Source organism: Orbicella franksi, chromosome 1 (genome assembly GCF_964199315.1).
Source record: "Orbicella franksi chromosome 1, jaOrbFran1.1, whole genome shotgun sequence".
Taxonomy (NCBI): Eukaryota; Metazoa; Cnidaria; class Anthozoa; order Scleractinia; family Merulinidae; genus Orbicella; species Orbicella franksi.
The window spans coordinates 35,823,227-35,846,314 of NC_138145.1; the positions used below are offsets into that span (position 1 = coordinate 35,823,227).

General features: G+C 39.8%; 1 protein-coding gene, 1 long non-coding RNA gene and 1 pseudogene across 4 annotated transcripts in view; 1 reads left to right on the plus strand and 2 right to left on the minus strand.

Annotated features, from left to right (window-relative positions):
- The window catches only part of LOC145479967 (uncharacterized), a 331,443-nt pseudogene that overhangs the window by 178,374 nt on the left and 129,981 nt on the right, over positions 1 to 23,088 (minus strand). The window lies entirely within an intron of this gene.
- The window catches only part of LOC145480431 (uncharacterized), a 31,002-nt gene continuing 14,705 nt past the window's right edge, over positions 6,792 to 23,088 (plus strand). The window contains exons 1-3 of one of the 2 annotated variants that reach the window (XM_081458701.1): positions 6,792 to 6,898; positions 7,364 to 7,692; positions 8,537 to 8,986. In XM_081458701.1, the coding sequence (XP_081314827.1) occupies positions 6,792 to 6,898; positions 7,364 to 7,692; positions 8,537 to 8,649 (549 nt within the window). In that variant the 3' untranslated portion in view covers positions 8,650 to 8,986. Of the gene's footprint in view, positions 6,899 to 7,363; positions 7,693 to 8,536; positions 8,987 to 23,088 lie in introns of those variants that run through there. The other variant, XM_081458706.1, reaches the window with a different exon arrangement.
- LOC145480841 (uncharacterized) lies at positions 11,851 to 14,808 on the minus strand. The gene is made up of 3 exons (XR_014048559.1): positions 14,759 to 14,808; positions 13,616 to 13,737; positions 11,851 to 13,288 (listed from the first exon to the last, which is right to left on the minus strand). It is a non-coding gene; the product is annotated as an uncharacterized LOC145480841 (long non-coding RNA).

The window sequence follows — 23,088 nt, forward strand, 5'->3', positions numbered from 1 at the left end:
TGTAAACAAGATTATTTGCTTTTTAGATCGATCGTTCGCGATCGCTTGTTTGTTGTTTTGATTCTGGACCGTGAGTGGCCTTTTTTGTCAGGATGTCACATTCACAGTCCAAAGGGAGTAAATCGGCTCCTAAATTCAGCAATAAAGATTCTGACTCGGAAAAGAAAGAAAGTGAAGAAGACGAGTCAGACAAAGACAAATTCGACTCGAACGATTTTGACAGATTGTTCAAAGGAATCAAGAAACCCGCCTTAATCGTCTTCAGCGGAGATAAAGACCTGTGTCACGAATGGAAAGTGCAATTTGAAATATTCGTGGATGGGATGAAAGTACCAGCTAAAACCAAAATAATGATGTTGAAAAATTCTCTATCTGGCAAGCCGTTACGAGTTGTGGAGCGGTTACGTTACACATCTAGACAATATCAAACTGCCTTGGAAAAACTTGATCAGAAGTACGGAGGTGAAAAGCGACTTTTGCAACGTTACCTCGAAGCCAGTTTGCGTGCGTTTCCTGTCGAGGAGACTGACCTAAAGGAGTTGGAGATTTTTTTCGGATCGCTTAACTGACGTTGTGGTTAAGCTTGAGAATAGCGACCAGCATCAAGAGCTCGCAGGAGTATCTCAACTTAGATTGCAGTGCAACGAAAGTTATCAGGGTCTCTTCTTAACGCGTACCAAGAGTGGTTGCACAGGAAGCCCAGGAAGGATGGACTATCCGTATTTTCTAAATAGTTACAGAAGCAAGTTGTTTATCATATGGACGTCGAAGAAGTTAAGGAGAGAACAAAGAAAAAGACAGAAGATATATCGAGTCAAAGAAACACAAGCGTGAGAAAGGAGCAGTTCACAACGTTACTAGAGAGCCCACACCCACGTGTGTTGTGTGCCATGGATCTCACCAATTAAACTCATGCAAGAACTGGAGTGAAACATCCATCGCGAATAGATGGGAAATCGCAAAAAAGAATGAACTTTGTTATCGTTGTTTGAGATCAGGCCATCGAGGGAAGAATGGTCCGGAAAGCAATCGCTGTGGTACCAATGATTGTAGAAGCACCTATATCACTTCCATCTGCACTTCGAACGTCGATCTAATCCGCATGAACGTGTAGACGCTGCTGGAGAGACACGAAGCGCTTTCGGCGACTCTGAGTCTGCAGGGGATGTTGTAAGAAAGTCTCGCTGACGTTAAAGAGTCTCAATGGGGAGACCCAATCTACTGTTGAAGGATGGACACTGAATGATATGTGTCAAGACTTGTCTCAGTCCAGACTGGAATCAACACAAAGTCAAATGGGAACACCTTAAGAATATTCTATTTCCTATAGCCCCTGGAAGGAAAACTATTGACATTCTGATCGGATCAGACCATCCTGAGCTTACGCTAGCCTTAACAGAATGTTACGGTCCAATTGGAGCGGTCCAAACGCCGTTGGGGTGGACCTGTGTTGGACGTTTGCCCGCCCTTTCTCCAGCAGAGAAACGTTTGTTTCCTTAAGAGAAAAACCTCCTCAAGAAGCCAGATGTTGCGAGACGTTACAAAGAAGAAATTAATGCGAATGTCGAGAAGGGCTACGTTCGGAAGTTAGACAATAACGAGGCAGAAGAAGGTCCAAGCTGGTTCCTCCCACACTTTCCAGTCATCAGTGAAGATAGAGAGACCACCAAAGAACGCATAGTATTTGACTCGGCTGCACGTTGCAAGGGCGTTTCCTTGAATGACGCGATGCTTACCGGGCCTAAACTTTAACGAGATATCCTGGGGATAATTTTCCGATTTAGACTGAGACCTGTCGCCCTAGTAGCGGACATCAAGGAAATGTTTTCTCAGGTTGTCCTCGCTGAGAAAGACCGCAAGTATCACAGACTGTTATGGAGAGATCGCGATACCACAAGCCCTGTGGATGTCTATGAAGTAGTCTGTTTAACGTTTGGAGACAGCATCCCGTTATCTCGCCCAGTTCGTGCTTCGCAGCCACACCCTAGACTCTAAAGAGAACTACCCAGCAGTAGCTATGGTCCTGCTCCGAGATATGTACATGGATGATATCTTTCACTCAGAGGAAACTGTACAAGACGCCGTTCTCGTCCGTCAAGATTTGACAAAGGTCCTGGATGGCGCTGGTTTCCGTGCCCAAAAGTGGTGTAGTAATCGAACAGAGGTGCTAGAAGATATCCAATAAGAGGATCAAGCAACTGGAGTAAAGTTTGACGACTCAGAACTTCCGAGTGTCAAGACATTAGGAGTCCACTGGAATGCGAATGAAGATGTTTTCACGTTTACTGTCAAAGAAATCAACCCGTCCTTCTACACGAAGCGAGGAGTGTTAAGTCGTATTGCTAGACTGTTTGATCCATTGCAGTTCTTGGCGTCATACATCATCAGAGCAAAAATGGCATTACAAGAAACCTGGTTGCGTGGTGTTGAATGGGATGAAGAGTTTCCTGACGATTTAAAGTTGATTACTCATCAGTGGGCCAAACGGTTGCCAGAAGCTCCACAGGTCAAAATCCCAAGTTGCTATCGACATTACGAGGAAGCAGTGGAAGACGTCTCACTTCATACATTCGTTGACGCGTCACGACTAGGCTATGCCGCAGTAAGCTACGCCAAATACGGACACGTGAGTGGACAGATCTCAGTTGCCCTGGTAACAGCCAAAGCAAGAATAACACCGATTAAATTCGTCAGCATCCCACGCCTTGGGTTAGTTGGCAGCACTACTCGGAGTGCGGTTAGCTGAGACGGTCTCTGAGAAGCTAGAAATTCCGCTAAGTCGACACACCCTGTGGACGAAGAGTATGGATGTAATCTACTGAATCCAGGGTCACTCAAGACGATTGAAATCGTTTGTTGCTAATCGAAAAGCCGACATTCAACGGAAATCGGACCCACCTCAGTGGCGACATATACCAGGAAAACAAAACCCCGCTGACGACGCAACAAGAGGTCTGGACCTGAAAAACCTATCCGCTGAAAGTCGCTGGTTCCAGGGACCTGCCTTTCTACATGAGGGGAGACATCCTGGCCTCTAGAAAGTCGTCTGCGTTTGAGTGATTGCAGTGAGGAAGGTAAACAACAGCTGGCTAAAATCAACCTCGTTTCAATGCAAGCAGTCCCTGCACTTGTTTGACATCGAGAGGTTTTCTTCCTTCCGCCGATTGTTAGGAGTTACAGCTTGGATCAAGAGATTCATTTCCAAAAGTAAAGGAGCAAGTCATCAGAAAAGCCAAGAGACCGGAAACAAGCAAACGACTCACTGGAAAAAGTCCTAGATCCGAAGGAAATCAGTAACGCAGAGAGGTACTGGGTTCGAGCAACTCAAAGAGAACGCTTTTCGGTGGAATTGACAACCGTGAGAGGAGGAGGAAGTGACTTGACAAGCAGTCCGCTGTGGAGATTGTCACCATTTGTGGACAGTGATGGAATCCTACGTGTCGGCAGGAGCCTAGAAATGTCCAATCTACCTTACAATGCCAAACACCCTGTCATATCACATTACCGAAGAAACGTCACATCTCAAAACTTGTCATCGTCCACATCCATAATCAAGGTCATCATAACGTCGGAGTGAACTTTACGCTTGCTTAATTATTACGACAGAAATACTGGATTGTCAATGGGAGAGAAAAAATTAAGCGATGGAAACGAGATTGTAATGTATGCAAACTTGGAAGAAAACGCAGAGGTGAACAAATCATGGCATCCCTACCTCAAGCCAGACTTGGCAAATCATTGCGATGTTTTGCTCATTGTGGAGTCGATTTTGCTGGCCCTTTTGTCATTAAGCTGACGAGAAGGGTGACTGCAAAGCGTTATCTGTGTCTGTTTACCTGTGTGGGCACACGAGCAGTTTATCTAGAAATAGCTTACTCACTGGATACAGCCAGCTTTCTTAATGCATTTTCCAGAATGGTCGCCAGACGTGGGAAGCCGGAGGTAATGATTAGTGACAATGGCACGAACTTCCCGTCAAGTGATAGAGAATTGCGTGACCTAGTCTCGACTCTGGATCAATCTCGGATCAAAGAACAGGTAGTTCATGACGCAATCCAGTGGCGATTTACCTCCCCCATCCCCTCACCCCGCCCCCTCTTCCCCGGTGGATCGCATCATGGAGGAATTTTCGAAGCCCTCTTAAAGTCTGCCACGAAACCTTTATGTGCAATGCTTGGAGAGTCCAGAACTACCAATGAAGAGCTACTGACCACGGTGGTCGAAGTAGAAGGAATTTTGAATTCCCGCCCGCTCAGTTATTGTCGCAGCGATCCCAACGATGAGCATGTTTTAACATCAAACCATTTCCTTTACGGCCAAATGGGTGGACAACTTGCACCCAGGGTCATTGATGACGTTGCGTTCAACCCCAGAAATCGACGGCGATTTACACAAGATATCATCACCAAGTGCTGGAGAAGACTGATGAAGAAATACCTGTCGACCCTAAACACTCGAAACAAATGCGTTGAGGAGAAACGCAACATTGATCCCGGTGATTTGGTCCTGATGGTGGATCCCAGCAACCCACGAGGGCATTGGCCTTTGGGTCGAATTCAAGAGGTTTTTCCTGGACCTGACCCAACTTTTGCATTTGACGACTGATTGGAATACTTTACCAGATGCAATTAGGAACAGTTCCAACATTTTCAACTTTGAAAGGGCGCCTCAGAGTATTTCTTAAGTTTATTTTATAATTTATACGTTCTTAACTTAAACTTTGTGAATGTAGAATGACTAACGTTTTTAGACTTTGGACGCAAAAATCTTATATTCTTGGCGCGTTTTTCTTTAATCATACGTAGCAACTGATACGGTTGCCTCCTCCCCCTCCACAAGAATCTTTGACAGGCTTTCTTCCAGCTAATTTGATAATCATTTATCTGCAGAAATGGCGATTAACAAGTAAAAGGCAACAGATTGTGAGACAAAAAAGACTTCTATATCATGAAAATGCTCTTCTTAGTGCTCGTGCTCTTGCTGAATGATAAGGAAGGTGCTCACGCAACACAAGGTAAGCAGACATATTGTGTCGATGTGCCATCTTTTCTAATTGTCGTAGTTGATTGTAACAGATGTAACGGGAGAGGAGGAGTCGTTGCGTGAAAAAAATTAAAATCAAATGAAAGAAGTATAGTAATAGACAGCTTCGAACAACTAGTACATTATAGTAAAACTGATTAATCGGTCTCGAATTCCACTCGTGACAGCTGACTCAGGATGCGCCCTTGTAAACTGCGCCACTCGATTTCGCGCCACTCGACGCCGCGCGCACTTATGCTCCAACTTGTGCCTGTTCGCCGGCTATCATGCAATGGAAATCGCGAACTCTTAATCTAATTCTTAAGGTTACACAATACCTTGAGAGTGCCACTTCTGTCGAATTTTTCTTGTTAAGCAAAACAAAAAGGTCGCCATAAAATCTAACATTTCCCAGAAAATGAAAGTAAAAACTTAAGAGGTTGTCTCTGTAAAAAGCGACCACTGATTTTACTTCGAAAATTCGATTTTTCTCATAAGCTAGGATTTCGAAGCCATGACCTAGTCAATCACTAAAATGAGTTTTATTTGATTAAAAATCCTAATTGAAGTTTTCAAGGATTGATTGAAGTTCGGTTAGCTCGACACAAGTTGCATGCCTGTCGAAACTGGAAAAATAGCACAAATTGCCGGCGCCCTAAAAAAAAATAATATTCGTTCAAAAGTCCCAATTCTTTTTTTCAACTATAGATATATCATAGCAGTTTGTTTAGCCATGTTGCAATTATAATTCAATGTTGTTCCTTCAACGGTTAAAAGATGATTTTCTACCCGTTAAATCGAGTTTTGAACCAAACACGAAAATAGCTCTACTTTGAAGAACCCAGAAACTGCAAAGGACCGCATAGGATAAACGCTGCCAACGTAGGATCTACATGAGATCTGATACATGAGATCTACATGAGTTTCTGGTTTCTCATTTATGCATTTTCGAACCGTAGGTCTTTTCAGATCCGATACGCTGTGTTTTTAAAGCATGGTACTGGCCATGCGGTTGAATGTTTAATGTTTAGGCTGGCCTTGTCCAGCCACATTTATTCTTTTGCCTTTCGAGACAGCAATCTTGACACTTTGTCTCCTTGCGCCCCGAAACACGTGATGTGGCAACGCGTGTTTCGAGGAGCAAGTGAGTTCAAAGTACGGAACTTGATATAGTGAACGGGTCATTTTGCAATTTATGTGCGTTGGCTAATTGGGCTGGCGTTACATATCTTAGCTACACAGTGCTGACGAGCCCCAAGAAGGGCGAAACAGCTGTCCACTGTAGCGATCGTACTTTATCGGTTCTTGTCATGTTGGTGTCTCGAAACGTTTTTCACGTAGTATCAGCCTTGCAGTGTATTGTTTGTCTCCCTACTTTGAAGGCACGTTTTAAAAATGTGGCACCTGTTTGAAACTGCTGAACTAGTGATATTATCTGAAGTGAATTGAAGTGTTCTGGAAAACGTTTCAAGTGAAAAGGGGATTGTTGCTACGAGCGGGAAAGCCGGGGCAGGCAGGGGGCGGACGCGGGAGTTGAAATGGGAAAATTCTCCCGCTCGCATTAGGTAGCTCATTACGCACCCTTAAAGTTTCATTTTTGGGTCGAACGCTGTTGAGCAAAGACATGAAGGCATCTGCGTCCAATGACCATCGCGCTGATCTCTGCGTTTGAGTAAGGGAAGCTGTAGTAACGTAGTCGGACCAGCAGAGTGGTCGTGATTTTGTAGTACAAAGAAGGATTTGGTGAATATAACAAATGTTCGCGTGTGATGTTAACAGGAATGGAAGGTTTGATTACCGGAGATGATCAAGCATGGGTCTACGCCAATGGAAGATACCTAGGAAGGGACAATGGAAGATGGAATGTTCCTGTGAGGTAATAAGATAACTTGTGTAAAGGAAAGGTCTTGCACACGAACCAAGTGGCCCATCAGGCCATATAGCATGAGGCGACTAGGAGTATTTCTCCTCCACCCGGATAGGATGCTAGTTCATCGCAGGGTTACCCCCAGCATTAAATTCAAATTCGCCGGTACTCTTTCGAACACCTGGGTAGAGAGGCATTTTGAGAGTAAAGTGTCTTGCCCGAAAACACAACACAATGTTCCCGGCTAGGGCGTGAACCCGGACCGCTCGATCCGGAGACGAGCGCACTAACCATGAGGCCACTGTCTCCAAAATAACTTGTGTAGGGATCTGTAATGAAGAAATGGCCATTGCTTTTGAGTCTCACTTCAGGTAAAAGTTGCATGTCCTGAGGTCTGCTTCTCAATATGTTTAGTTGTGCTCACATTTCAATGCTGTTCTTCAGTCTGAAACAAATTTAAAAATTTTCTTACAGCTTCTACTTCCCTGAAAATCTTCAAGTCGTTGCCATTTTTGTGAGAAACACTGGCGGCCCTGTAGGACTCATCGCTTCGTTCGCAAACGGCATCGTAACTGACAACAAATGGAAGTGCACAACTCAAGGCATAAGAAACTGGCACACTACCGCATTTGACGACAGCAATTGGCCAGTGGCCACAATTCGCGGCGGTAACAGCGGTCACTTAACAGTCAATAGATTGCCAACGAATGCTAAATGGATTTGTCCAAACGATCGAAATGCTGACAGCTTCTTCTGTAGGAGACACATGACTTACTTTGGAGAGAAACCATCAGCTGGTGGAAGTAAGTCGTTTTTCAACTATAGTGCAAATTGCACTCTCATATGTAAAATAATAATAATATGATAATAATAATATAATAATAATAGTAATAATAATAATGATAATGATGATGATGATAATGATGATGATGATGATGATGATGATGATGATGATGATGATGATGATATTTATCCAGGGAGCTCACTCGCCTTGGCGGTTTTCATTGGGGCCCTGCAAATCATAATAAAAATTAAAACAAGATAAGAAATAAAAGAATTGGTATTACAATATAAAACTAATTTTAAGATAATTTAGCAATTAGATAGGGCATTATTTACAAAGAAGGACAATGATTTGCTGTTTTTAATGTCATTGTATAAATACGTTTAACCTGAAGTTAGGTACCTTAAAGGTGGCTCTAACAGTTCCCAGCACTTTCCAAGACTTAGATTTTGATAGGTCATTATAACCACTCTTTATCAGTTGATGCTACAATCATTGTATCAGAGACCTGCTCAGTCATTGTTTAACACGTCCTTTTCGTGACACAGTGGGTTACCATAGCAACAGTATCATGTATGACCTGCTAAAAACACCGACGTAACTTTTGGCAAAGTTTAAAAAAATTCTGTAAATAGTTTTCAGTGCCTCCTTAAATTTTCAAAACTAGAGGCACTTATTTCCAATTTCCGTAACCTGAACCGATTAGAAGCATTTCTACTGCCCCCTTGATGGAACGCTACTCCATCGTAGGGTTACCCCCAGTAACAAATAAACCGCCATCCATTTACAAACTTACATTAAAAGAGGCTTTGTGAGAGAAAGAGTCTGAGGATCAATATGACTAGGTGTTATCGTTTCTTTAGTTCGAATTAAGGGTAGCCAAATCGACCGAATATACCATTCACCATTCAACTCGGAAAGGACTGAGATGGGCTCCTGTCGAAATGAAAGTAACAAAAAGAAATTTATGCCTTAAAGTAGACCGAGAGTGTCCCCGGAGATCTTTGTATTAAAATTGTTGATTTTTGACTGAAGAAAAATTTACGGGATACAAAATATTTAGTCCAAACATTAACGGGATATGAATTACTTAGCCTCTACCCCAACCTCCCTTCTCCCCCACCCCCTCTATGAGGCCTCTATTCCCTTTTCCACGTGTCTAAATCATCGATTCCACGTGTCTAAATCATCGATGTGAGTCGGGATTTGAGTGGATTTTCGCGGGAAATACGGAAAATGTTGGAAGGATGGATTCTGCAAAATATAGAAATATTTTAGAATATGCCAAAAGCCAGAAATATCCGGCAGGGTTTTCCAAAAACGAAAAGCTAGTTTTGTGAAAATTTTTGCAAAAACTTCGAATATTATTGTAAAAAGAGAAGAAGAAAAAACTTAAAACTTTAATTTAAAACTTGGAAGAACAATTAGCTCGTCGCTTCCCGAAGCACTTGAGATGGGACAGAAAGACAGCTGCTGGCCCAACGGTGAAAATGATCGCCCACCGTATGGCATACGTAACCGGTGAAATACTGCGTCGGTTTAAAAAGTGATTTTTTTTCTCGTTCTTGTGAACTCGATTTTGACTATCGGTTTGCTGAGACTCCAATCTGATAGTATGTACACAACTGTCTCTATACTGCAGAGGACACAGAGATTCCATAATATCATTAGTAAAAACGGTTGAAAAAATTACCGTATTCAGGCAATATTATGAGGTGAAACTAGAAATTTCCTATCCTTACCCATAACATGTCACTGAAAATATGGGTATGATCGGTCGACTAAGGATACCATAATAACAATAACAATAGCAATAACAATGACAATGACAATGACAATAACAATAATAGTAATAATAATTATACATTTATATAGCGCTAATACTATGAAATATTCAGAAGCGCTTTACATATAAAAAGAAGCTCACAAACTAAAACAAAGATTTATAAAAAGGATAACATGTGCTAGAAATACAAAAATACAAAACGGCTCATGTAACTAAGATTTACAAAAATTATACACAGTCAGAGGCGATTTTAAAAAGATATGTTTTCAATCGTTTTTAAAAATGTCCAAAGACGATCTTGATCGTATGGCCAAGGGCATACATGTCATTTCTCGTACTTTCCCTAATATTATAAAGCCAAGTTTCAACATTGACTACTGGAATATATTTTCTTTGTTTTGTTGTTATAGTCAACCTAACAGCTGGTTATTTCCCTTTACGCCTATTATATTCTCATAGGGTGCGTCTCAAAAACACGATAATTATATTAGCTGGAGTATCTAATAAACTGCTGATTTGTAAAGTTGTATTCTCGTTTGGAATGTTCTCGGCACACAGCCATGTACTGGACGGGGAAACCAGTATCACTAAAGATTTATATATACCAAATATTCAGCTCTCCCTTACATTTTAACATTTCCAATCATTTCCTCGTTGAATGGTGAGGTCACTAGGGATTTGGGTATCCCCTACATTTTAGCATTTCTAGTCCTTTCCTTACTCGAATGACCTTTGTCTTTGAAAGTTTACTTTGCCTTTTAATGTTCGGTTCATTTGGCTATACCATGGATTAAAGAAACGATAGCAAACAAACACTCTGGAAGGGAATACACATATCACTAGGGATTTGGGTATCCCTTACAGTGTAGCATTTCGATCTAGTCCTTTCCTCGTTGGAATGACTTTCGTCTTTGTAAGTTTTCTTTTCCTTTTAATCTTCGGCGGATTTGCATACCCTGAATTAAAAAAAAACCAAGAAAAAAACAAACACTTGGGAAGGGGATACCCACATCACTAGGGATTTGGGTCTCCCTTACATTTCAGCATTTCGATCTAGTCCTTGTTCCTCATTGGAACTTTCGTCTTTGTAATTTTGCTTTGCTTTTTTTTTTTATCTTTGGTCGATTTGGCTACCCTGAATTAAAGAAACGATAACAAATAAACATTTTGGAAGGGGATACCCAAATCACTAGGGATTTGGGTATCCCTTACGTTTTAGCATTTCTAGTCCTTTCCTCATTGGAATGACTTTCGTCTTTGCAAGTTTGCGTTGCTTTTTTATCTTCGGTCGATTTGGCTACCCTGAATTAAAGAAACGATAACAAATAAACATATTGGAAGGGGATACCCATATCACCAGGGATTTGGGTATCCCTTCCGTTTTAGCATTTCTAGTCCTTTCCTCATTGGAATGACTTTCGTCTTTGCAAGTTCGCTTTTTTTCTTATCTTCGGTCGATTTGGCTACCCTGATTTATAGATTTATAGATAGATAGATACCCACATCACTAGGGATTTGGGTATCCCTTACGTTTTAGCATTTCTAGTCCTTTCCTCATTGGAATGACTTTCGTCTTTGCAAGTTTGCGTTGCTTTTTTATCTTCGGTCGATTTGGCTACCCTGAATTAAAGAAACGATAACAAATAAACATATTGGAAGGGGATACCCATATCACCAGGGATTTGGGTATCCCTTCCGTTTTAGCATTTCTAGTCCTTTCCTCATTGGAATGACTTTCGTCTTTGCAAGTTCCATTTTTTTTTTTTATCTTCGGTCGATTTGGCTACCCTGATTTATAGATTTATAGATAGATAGATACCCACATCACTAGGGATTTGGGTATCCCTTACATTTCAGCATTTCGATCTAGTCCTTTCCTCAGTGGAATTAATTTCGTCTTTGTAAGTTTGCTTTGCGTTTTAGATTTGGTTACCCTTAATTAAAGAAACAATAACAAACAGACACATTGGAAAGGGAAGTAGTAGGACAGATAATCAAGGAAAGAGCGATAAATAAACAAGTCTGAGACAAAGTTTATTTCAGACAGGCAACACACACAGAGGTCAGTCACAGCTTGAGACCTGCATATTGCGTGACGGCCGTATCTCAGTGTGCCCGCTCGCATATTAATTTTATTCAATCGCCGAACTATCCGAGGTTTAGAAAACGCCTTTCTTGTTTAAAATGACGTGCATTTCAAGGGTTATCGATAGGCACTAAGCGCATGTTCATACAACGAACTTTGGCGCATGAATCCGGTTTTGTATGTCGTTATAAATGCGGACTCAGATGAGACAGCCTGTTATAATTTGTGACTATTTTCAGCGACGTTATGTGTTTATATCAAGATTAAGAAAGCTTTTATTTATTGAGACAAAGCTTCGTAAGAATAATATATAGATTTAGCCGAGCCTAAAAGCGGAACTCCTCAGTTATTTTTTCGGAATGCTGTTACTAATGAAAATAATCGAACATGTATGTGAGGTAAATTGCGAACTATTTAATAGTTTCAGCTGGAAATAGGATCACATCAGCAGATCGAGGTGTAAGATGGTGTGATTGTGAAATATAGAGCCATGATTTCAAGGATTTCTGGGAAGCTACTAAAAATCTTGATCACATAACAGAACTGTCTTCTGTGCTTTTTGGTGGCATTTCCTGTTCTTTCCTACCTTATTCAGAAAGACAAGACATTGTTATTAATCATTATATTCTTTCTTAGTTAACATGGGGACTCCCACACAAAAGAAGTTTAAACATTTTTTTGCTGTGGGGACTGATTGAAATGAAGTGGTTACAATACTCAGTCCCTAAATCTCTACCAAATGAAATCTCGCAAAAATACCAAAATAGTATACATATGTGAAAAGTTGGAAAGTTTTGTTTTCTAACTTGTCCCCAAAGATACATTTAGCCATCTTCACTTTTGTCTTGAGTCTCCTCCTGCTGAAAGGGTTTGCAATAAGCAAAATCACTCTTGCATGAATGGTAATTATGATACTTTTTTTTTGCTGATCATGAATACTTGCATAGGCTTCTAATAATAATTTTATTATTCAATTTCAATGTGATTTGTTCTTCTTCTTGACTGAGATTGTGGACTACAGGAGCTGTTATTGGGTTCCATTAATTAATTTTGCTATGATTAAATTATACCAAGAATTATAAGCAAGCTAAGAGTAAGTTATATTATGTACATGTATTTTGTCTGCACTACACAACCAAATGCACTCAAAGGTTATGAGGCATAGGTACATTTATCAGAAGAGCCCAGCATATCCAAGATATGTTTTGATTGACACATCAATTAAGATAACTTACAGCAAAATGGATAAACAATACATCAATATCCTACATGCACCAAACTGGACATAGGGGTTATGAGGCAATCATTTAAACAACAGATTGAAATAATTTATAAACAAGAGAACACTATTTGTACAACAGTAGGGAACAAATTAGCCTTATTGGACGTTGCAAATGGCAAGGTTGTCTGTCTCCATTTCGTGTTGGCAAAATATTAATTTATGCCATGTCCAATGCAGATTATCACAAAATTGATTTACAAACACGATAAATATCATTTTAAAGCCAAAAAAGCAATTATTTAAATAAACCATGAGTAAATTATCTCTAAGAAAAACTGATTAATTTAACAGGCACCTTAAATAATTAGTTAATATATGTGTTTCTTAATAATGTAATACAGTGTATCTGTCACAATGTTGCAGCCATGATATTACAACACACAGGATGGGTTGCAGAACTCAACTTCTAAGCCAGTTTATTCAATGACCTTGGTGCAGAAATTATAATCCCATCAAGTTGTCTGTAAATACAGAGAAACCAAACAAATCATTGCAATCTTAAGTAATAAATTATTGAACTCTTTTGCATGTATGTACGGTGTATGTTCCACTAACATTGGGGATCTCTCAGAAGCTGCATCCATCATAAATTAATTTGTTCCTGCATGCATTTGTTTATAGAACTTTTCACACTTTAATATCTCTGTCATACTTATAGTGATCTCTGTGTTCCACAACAATTAGTACACAAGAAAAATACACTCAGTAAGATATTGTTTACAATAAAAATCAATGCCTATAAGCAATCATAAGGACTTTAAATTTATATTTCTTCAGAAATATCTCACCAGGCCATGGTTGCTTTGAAAATCTTTGATGTCTTAATACAGGCTGCCCATGTGTAAACTGTTCATATATTGAATGACAGGAACAGACATGTAATCATACTGTAGCTGCTACTTGAACACCACTGTTATTCAGATAAAAACATATCGATTATAATTTATTATAATCTTTACACACTAACAGATGACATTCCTTTCTTTGATATACAGTGTACTTCATTGTTAGTTGTTTACTGAGTGTTAGCGAATCAAATGCCAGGGGCTGGTACCCCCGGGGGGGGGGGGGGGCACTGCCATGTATGGGCTACATAGGTATGTGCCGCTGTGAAGGGTATGGTTTTCAAGCAGTTTACTCTAGGATAGGGTATATAAATCAGAGCGTTTGGGTCTAGAATATGATATCATTTTTCACAAAATTGACTAGCTGGTTGAAGATTTTATTTAGACTAAGGAAATCAGGAATTGCCACTCAAAAATATAAAAAAATCAAATCAGCAAGTTTAAATTTAGGCAAATCAGCCTCAACAGTGTCAATAGATGGGGGGATTTGGGGAGTTTACTCTAGTATAGGGTAGTAAAATTCAGCTGAACTAGCTCTGGTATAGGCTAAGGGTTCCAGGGTCCAAGCGGCACATCCCCACCCAGAAATTCCCAAAGTACCTCCCCCGGGCTGGTATCCCAACCTTCACAGTGGCAGGCTCTGCCCTGAGATGCAAAGAAAACTTAATAACTGAAATGAACTTGGCGACTTGCTTTTGAGATCAAATGCAATTTGCTTTAAACAAGAAACTGGAACATTGCAAGTTACAACAATGTGCCCAGTCCCAATCAAAGGGCCATCCAGGCTGTTTGGTTGTACATATACTGTACAACTGCATATGAGTTCAGCTTCCAAAAGAAAATCAGTTTGTCAGGATAAATACTGATGTTCTTGCTTACTACATGTAAATCTGAATGTGCAGTACCAGAAGATATTCACACCCAACACCCATTCAAGGCCAGTCTTCAAAAATTCCAAATTAAAGTATCAGGAAGATAGAGCTCTAATAGAGAAAAAAACCTCCATGTGGGGTATGAATCTTTTCTTGAAGAAAACAATGTCTGAGAAATCATTAATTACAAAATAATGTTTAAGAAATATCTTACCTGGTAATTCCAACTTTCAGAAAATTTTGTAATCTAGACTGTCTGGCCACCATCACAGATATGATATTATATTCTTAACCTCTCTGAAATTTCAGATTATTCAAGATTAACATGCACATACATCATTAAGGACAACCCTAAAAAACTGAATCCGGAAACCGGAATCCGGAACTGGAAACTAGAATCCTGAGTCCAGATATTATGAATGATGATAGAAATAATTCACTTCAGCAATGTCTAATAAATAAATATGGGGAAAAACTATTTTGCTGTTATTTACTTTCTTGGCTTTACTTCAGCTACAAACTGTAATTGCCAAAAAATTTTTGACTAGTTCTGAACAACCCTTAGCTATACATCTGGCCCAATTGTTCAAAAGCTGGATAAAGCTATCCATTGGGCAATCACTTTCCAGTTAGGGTTAGTGATTTTTCAGGTGGATAGTTACTCATAGCCTGCGAGCAGGCTCTACTATCTGTCTCTAGTGCCTGAGCAGGCTAAATAAGTGTCTAGTGTTTTACTGCATTGGCATGTCAGCGAGTGCCTTCATGCAGCTTTACTGCTCATGTCCCCGGCCCAAACACAAGAGCCTGCTCAAAGGCTTAGTTACCCATCTTTTGTTCAACCTGGCTCTGGTGAGAGTGCAGTTCTTGTCTAGATCAAATAGCTATGAGAAGACTGGTGAGTAGCACAATAACAACAAGCTATTGTGGTGAGTTTCTGGCAGTCTTTAAGCATCTTTTAACAACATGTGGTCCGATCTGTCAGCAAGTGAGAAGCAGACGGAGGTAATTAAAGTGTGCAACATTTCTATAAATTGTTTTAATATGATGGCCCCCAAGAATATGAAATGCTGATTTGTCACAGTATCGGTGTGGAAATTAAGTGTTGATCTGGAACTAGTTTGGTATCTGTTGGACAAATCAAATATTATATTAAGATGAGCCAGGTTAGCCTTTGAACTTCGAAAGTGGGGGGCGTGACCGTCAATGTACAGGGGGCTGCCACTGACAGACATCCTGGTTCTCTATGACATTTTCTATCTTGTTCAGTATCTACTAGACATAAAGGGTAAATTTATACTTCTGGTAAATTGCAGATCACTTATTAAACAAAATGGCGAGAAGATCTTTTAAATCTTATAACCGCGCTTTTAAAATTTAACTGTTTTGTTAATACTACAGTCACAACGCAGTACACATTCCAAAGCAGTCCTTGATAATTCATTGATTACTGTAAACACATCACTTGATCAACACAAACTGTGTCATATCTTATTGCACTATCAGTCTTAGCCTTTGCGAAATCTATGATGATGTAATGGTCTTAATCTGGAAGTTCGCTCGGGACATGCCCATGAATGATACAAAAGGAAACGAGTGTCACGCTATTAATAATGCTTTTAATAAACAGCTTTCTTCCTGAAACGTCAAAATTTAATTTGCTTGCGTTTTGAAGTGGTCACGCAAGTCACACAATCAGGGGGGTTTACGTTATCCACAGCTAATTTTGGAATGGTTGTGTTTTTTCTCCTAGCACTGACTTAAACATTGCAAGTTCTGGCAAGCTCTTGTTTACCTCGGCAAATACTTAATTTTTCTTCAAATCTCTTAACTCGCTGCGATGAAACAGCCAAAGAATTCACTTCATTTGCCGAAACCCACAAGAAATACTCACAAAATTGCACATAAATTAATGACCATCGCTTCTGGCAAAATAAACTTGCAAAGTAAACATGATCTTACAGTGCATTTGTCATGTAGCGAAAATGAAAGCTGCAACGTCAGCGCATTCCATGGCTGACATAATACCCTTTTTTAGCGTTTTTAGCGTATTTATTATTTCCCTTTGAATCCAACGCTTCGATAAAACCAGAAGAAATATATATTATACACAAATAAAGAAAACAATATCCGTAACATTGTCCTTGTATTAACGTTTCAACAGCTTATGGCGAATAAACATCACAGGTTGCGTGATTCAAATTTGGCTGAGAGGAAGTTTGGGTCTGGTCACCGACCGCAAAAAAAAAAAAAACACTGGTAGAACATGAACCGCGCTCGGCCCATGGCCGTGCAGTTAATTGCCAGCAAGCTTATTTTAGACGCTCTCAGGGTGCTTGGAATTAAATTATGACGCACTTTACTAAGATTCTCATAATTATAGCCCTCACTAGAAATAACGGTTGCACGAATTTCAACAGATGGGGAATTTTTGTGTCAGTTTGAGGTCCTTTTTACTTGGCCGCTTATTTTTTACAGGCAAAAACCTAAGCAAAACAATTTTCGAGTATTTGAAGAACTTGTTTTCTTCGATTTGTGGATTCTGGTTCCGGTTACTGGATTCCAGTTTTTCGTTCTGGATTCCGGCTTCCAGTTTCTGGGTTTTAGGGTTGCCCCACCTTTAACAGAGTGTTTGCTTTACATTCAGTTTACACATGGCTGTTATCCAGCATAGGCAGACTTACAAGTTTGCCTTCAAAAATAAACTGCAACAGCTATTGCATCTTTCATCACCTATTCTTGTGATGAAATGACACAAAATCCAAGTACAAGAAGTCAAAAGCATAAAACAAACTTACCCGGCATTATGCTTACAGTTCCTCTTACTGTCTGCATATGCCTTCCATAAACTGGTACTGCCTGGACATTGTACTCACTATTTTTGTGATCACACCTTAAAACATTGCTGTTATATAATTTGTCCTGAAAAAGCAATGCATGAAATGTTATGCCTTTGGCACTCACCAAATACCTTTACATGATGTACAAAGTGCACCACATCAACATTCACAATTCTCTTTACTTTCACTGTAACTTTTTTTGTATCATTTTCCCTAACTTGAAGACAGAACTTCCACATTAGGTGATAATTTGCCTCTGAAATCTCTATGAATTCACAGGGAGTGATAACAATTAAATCGTGACTAATTTTAGCAAAGGAGGCATTCAAATGTCAGATTTTAATGTTAAGTTTATAACTTTACATTACTCTTCGTATATATATATAACCTCCCAATAATTGCACCTGTAGACAGAAGGTGTGCTGGGGGAAGGGATGTTCTAAACTTTCTGAACCTTTCCCCCTTACCTGTAATAGGATGACTATTATGAACTACAATTCGCAACCAACACCAACATCAGGTTATGTATACATGTGTATATTTTGTTGTCTCCTGTAATCATAAAAAAATAAAAATTTAAACCCTCCATAAAGTTCATACCCAATAACACTGCCACATGTAGCGCTGTTACTGGGAATTAATTTAAGTGAAACTGTTGAAACAGCTCTGTCAAAATTGTTTCTAGCAGTTAAGGCAGGATAACAGAATATACACGTAGTACACAGCAAAGGCCAGAGATACACAAATGTTGGTTATTAGTTAGGATTTTGTGAGCTTCTGTGCTAGGTATGGTGGAAAATAATGGACTATCAAAAATGAAGGTTCCTAAGACATTTTGACAGCAATGAGAGGAATGAATATATAAATTTACAAAAGAAAGAGAAGTTCTTGCCCTGTTCAGTTCTCTGTCATAAAAATATCATTTACATACATTTATTACGTATGGTTTGTGTTTAAAGCTGATACAATGTACACTCTGATTGGCTAATTCTAGTGCATTATTTACATTTACATGGTATACGTCGGTAAAATCATAAAACATCACATGTGACTAAAATAAAAAATAAAAACTAAAAAGAAATGCCTACATGTAATTCATAATAACTTAAAAATACTTAACACTAAAACAGATCTAATTCTTTACTTTATTCAAAATTATGCCCATGGGTCAATTACGAGCATGCTAAAAGGTCCTAACACAAAGTAAAAGAAAATTAAGAAAACTATTGCTTTTTTCCTGAAAATTGTAGCGACTGAAAACAATGATTGAACACTCTGCGAGTGCATTCTATCACCCTGACAAGATAAAATTTAAGGAGAATAGAGAATTCACAAAGTTATATTACAAAGGAATTGGTACTGGACAGGACAAAGGAAACAGCCAGGAAGAAACTGAAACTTTCTTTGATGAGCAAAAAAAGTATGCATGCACAACAAAGAAAACAGTGAGTGACATTCGGTTAATGAGTTACAATGTAGTTAATAACAAAATTAGTGTGAAGAAAAGAGCAGAGAGAGAGAGTGTGTGTGTGGAGAGAGGAGAGCGCTCTCACCAACTAAATTGTGTATGTATGTATGTATGTAAAACTTATTTCTATTACCGAGAAATGGTCAGGGCAAGAACTTCTACTCCCTAAATTTTTTCTAAGTATGTAAATGTCATTTACACTGTTCAATTTACCGAGTAAAGCCTTCGCATTTTTTTTTCCATTAGTACTATCTCACTTTTCAGGAACATTTCCATATTAAGCGTAAATACTGCATATTTGGGGAATAACCCATGTACCCCCAACCAAAAGCAGTGGCACTAATAAAATGAAATAGTAAATCAAAATGAAAGTAGAGCTTTATTTGCACACAGGATTTACATGCACAATCGTCTACTCGACATTTGGACTATATAAGCATTTCACCAAACCGAACTACTTGGACAGACAACAAAATAAAACCAGGAAATCTACATTATAAACACAATAATTATGCATATCACTTCATCTGAGTATCAAAAGCAAATCCTTCTCATTGAAAGGTAACCGAATGAAAGAGAGGATAAAGAAAATTCGTTTAACCTTGCAGTGTTAAGAGTTAAATAATTATTCACACTTAAATTTGAATATTACAGTGTGCATTTTTGCCGACGGCTTAATTTAGCTTTGCAGTCATTTTATCGGCGGTAGCTTTGCCAGTCTTCAGCCAAATTAACCTGGGAATTCACCCAAGCATTTCGCCAAACCGAATAAACTGAACTAACAAAACGAGGAAATCTCCATACTTTGTAATCACAATATGCAAATCTTCACATAGGAACGTTGAAAGTAAATTTAGCAAATCCTGTTTGTACACCTTTCTTGGTTTTCAACAACAGAAGAAGAAATTTTAGCAGTCTACAAGGCGGCTGTGCCAACTCACACAGGGAAAACTTCAAAACTCGCCCGGCCGTGTTTACAAATACGGTTTTGGTTAAGCTAATTTTTAGACGTCAGGTTATAAGCTTAGGTTGACGACGAAAATCGACAGAAAGCTTAATTTGTTTACAACTTACAACAACCTCCACAAAGCGATTCACTTGCTATTGTTTAGAGATGAGAGAAATTAAAATGATGCAATTTATAAATTGTCTCACAGCATGGCTTCAAATAAGGAAGACTTTCAAAGGATTCCAATTGAAAATAAGCTTATATCGCCGAGGCAACTTGTTAATTTTCAGAGCAAACGCAACAACAAAAGTCACTTACCGCAAGTTGGCAACATCAGTTCGGCCAGTGTAAATCTTCCAGGCAGAAACTTGCAGCAAAAGTTGTGAAGACTGAACTGAACTAATCTTTTCGACAGATCAACGAATCAACCACTTTTTCCCGCTGTGTTTACTGTTTTGTAACACTCGGACATGTTTGATTTCTCTTGTTCATCACCTGACCAAATCATGTGACTTTTCTTGCACGGCTGCACAGCGTTACAACGCGCGAATTTTAAAAAACTTGGCACTGCAGTCTTCTGAGTACTTTCACATCCTATCTATGGCCCTCGTTAGCTTTGGTTAACGGCATTGTTCGGTATTATTTCACTTCCTTTCTCTAGCCCTTGACTCGCTATAATTCACGCCATTGTTCAGTACTGTTTCGCCTCCTTCCCCAGCGCTGGCCCGCTCTTTTTCGCGATCTTCTTCGCTACTTCTTTGCCTGTTAATTCTTGCTTTCTTTTTAATTCCTTCAGTGCAACCCTATCTTAAAAACATTAGATCAACCTCCGCTATCGTTTGTCCACATAACAAATAGAAATGCGTTTTCTTTTCTTTAAAAATCCCGCCAAGAAAAATGGCATTCTTCTGCTAGAGCCCGAGGGTACATGTCTCTGTCGACCTATTAACTGGAGTATGGCCGCCATGTTGGGCAACTCCGCCGTCGCCGTCGTCGTCGTCGTCGTCGTCGTCGTGCGTACGCGCCCACGAGCAATACCGCTAGCCATGAAAACCATGAGAAAATTCATTCATGGATTTCCTTTTCTTTCCCATATGAGTATGGGGCTCCGCCGGAGCTCCGCTATAAATGGTTTTTGAGCAGAATTATGGATGATTTCAATTGCCCCAGTCTGTGGTATTTAACGCTTTCAGTGTTTTGGGTAGTCTACCCAAAACACTAGGGATTTAGGTACGGGGGTACCCAAAACACGGGGATACCCAAATCACTGTGACACCGTTACACTCACGGGAAGATTGGGAACTAAAATACCTGTTGTAAACGGAGAAATCTAAATAATATCTAGTGAGGGTCAACTTCAAGTATCAGCACAAAGTATATTATCCGACCAATACACCCCTAAACAGCACCATACATCCTCATACAGTACTATACACCGCTATACAGTACTATACACCCCTATATAGCACTATACAGCTCTACAAAGCACTATACACCCCCATACAGCACTATACACCCCTATACAGCACTATACACCCCTATACAGCACTATACACCCATATACACCACTATACATCCCTATACAGCAGTTTACACCCCTATATAGCACTATAAACCCCTATACAACACTATACACCCCTATACAACACTATAACCCACTATACAGCACTATACACCCCTATACAGCACTATAAACCCAAATACAGCACTATACACCCCTATAAAGCACTATACACCACTATACAGCACTATACAGCACTATACAGCCCTATACACCCCTACACAGCACTATACACCCCTGTACAGCACTATACACCCCTATACAGCACTAGACACCCCTATACAGCACTAGACAGCCCTATGCAGTAATATACACCCCTATACAGCACCATACACCCCCATAAAGCTCTATACCTCCCTATAAGGCACTATACACCCCTATACAGCACTATAAAGCACTATACACCGATAAACAGCACTATACACCCCTATAAAGCACTATACACCCCAATAGAGCACTATACACCCCTATACAGCACTATACAACCCTATACAGCGCTATATACCCCTATACAGCATTATGCACCCCTATACAGCACTATACAACCCTATACAGCGCTATACACCCCTATAAAACACTATACAACCTTATACAGCATTATACAGCACTATATACCCCTAAACAGCACTAAACAGCCCTATACACCCTATACAGCACAATACACCCCTATAAAGCACTATACATCCCTATACAGCAGTATACAACCCTATATAGCACTATAAACCCCTATACAGCACTATACACCCCTTTACAGCACTGTACATCACTATACAGCACTATACACCCATATACAGCACCATACACCCCCATAAAGCTCTATACCTCCCTATAAGGCACTATACACCCCTATACAGCACTATAAAGCACTATACACAGATACACAGCACTATACAACCCTATAAAGCACTATACACCCCAATAGAGCACTATAAACCCCTATACAGCACTATACAACCCTATACAGCGCTATACACCCCTATACAGCACTATGCACCCCTATACAGCACTATACACCCCTATACAGCACTATAAACCCAAATACAGCACTATACACCCCTATAAAGCACTATACACCACTATACAGCACTATACAGCACTATACAGCCCTATACACCCCTACACAGCACTATACACCCCTGTACAGCACTATACACCCCTATACAGCACTAGACACCCCTATACAGCACTAGACAGCCCTATGCAGTAATATACACCCCTATACAGCACCATACACCCCCATAAAGCTCTATACCTCCCTATAAGGCACTATACACCCCTATACAGCACTATAAAGCACTATACACCGATAAACAGCACTATACACCCCTATAAAGCACTATACACCCCAATAGAGCACTATACACCCCTATACAGCACTATACAACCCTATACAGCGCTATATACCCCTATACAGCATTATGCACCCCTATACAGCACTATACAACCCTATACAGCGCTATACACCCCTATAAAACACTATACAACCTTATACAGCATTATACAGCACTATATACCCCTAAACAGCACTAAACAGCCCTATACACCCTATACAGCACAATACACCCCTATAAAGCACTATACATCCCTATACAGCAGTATACAACCCTATATAGCACTATAAACCCCTATACAGCACTATACACCCCTTTACAGCACTGTACATCACTATACAGCACTATACACCCATATACAGCACCATACACCCCCATAAAGCTCTATACCTCCCTAT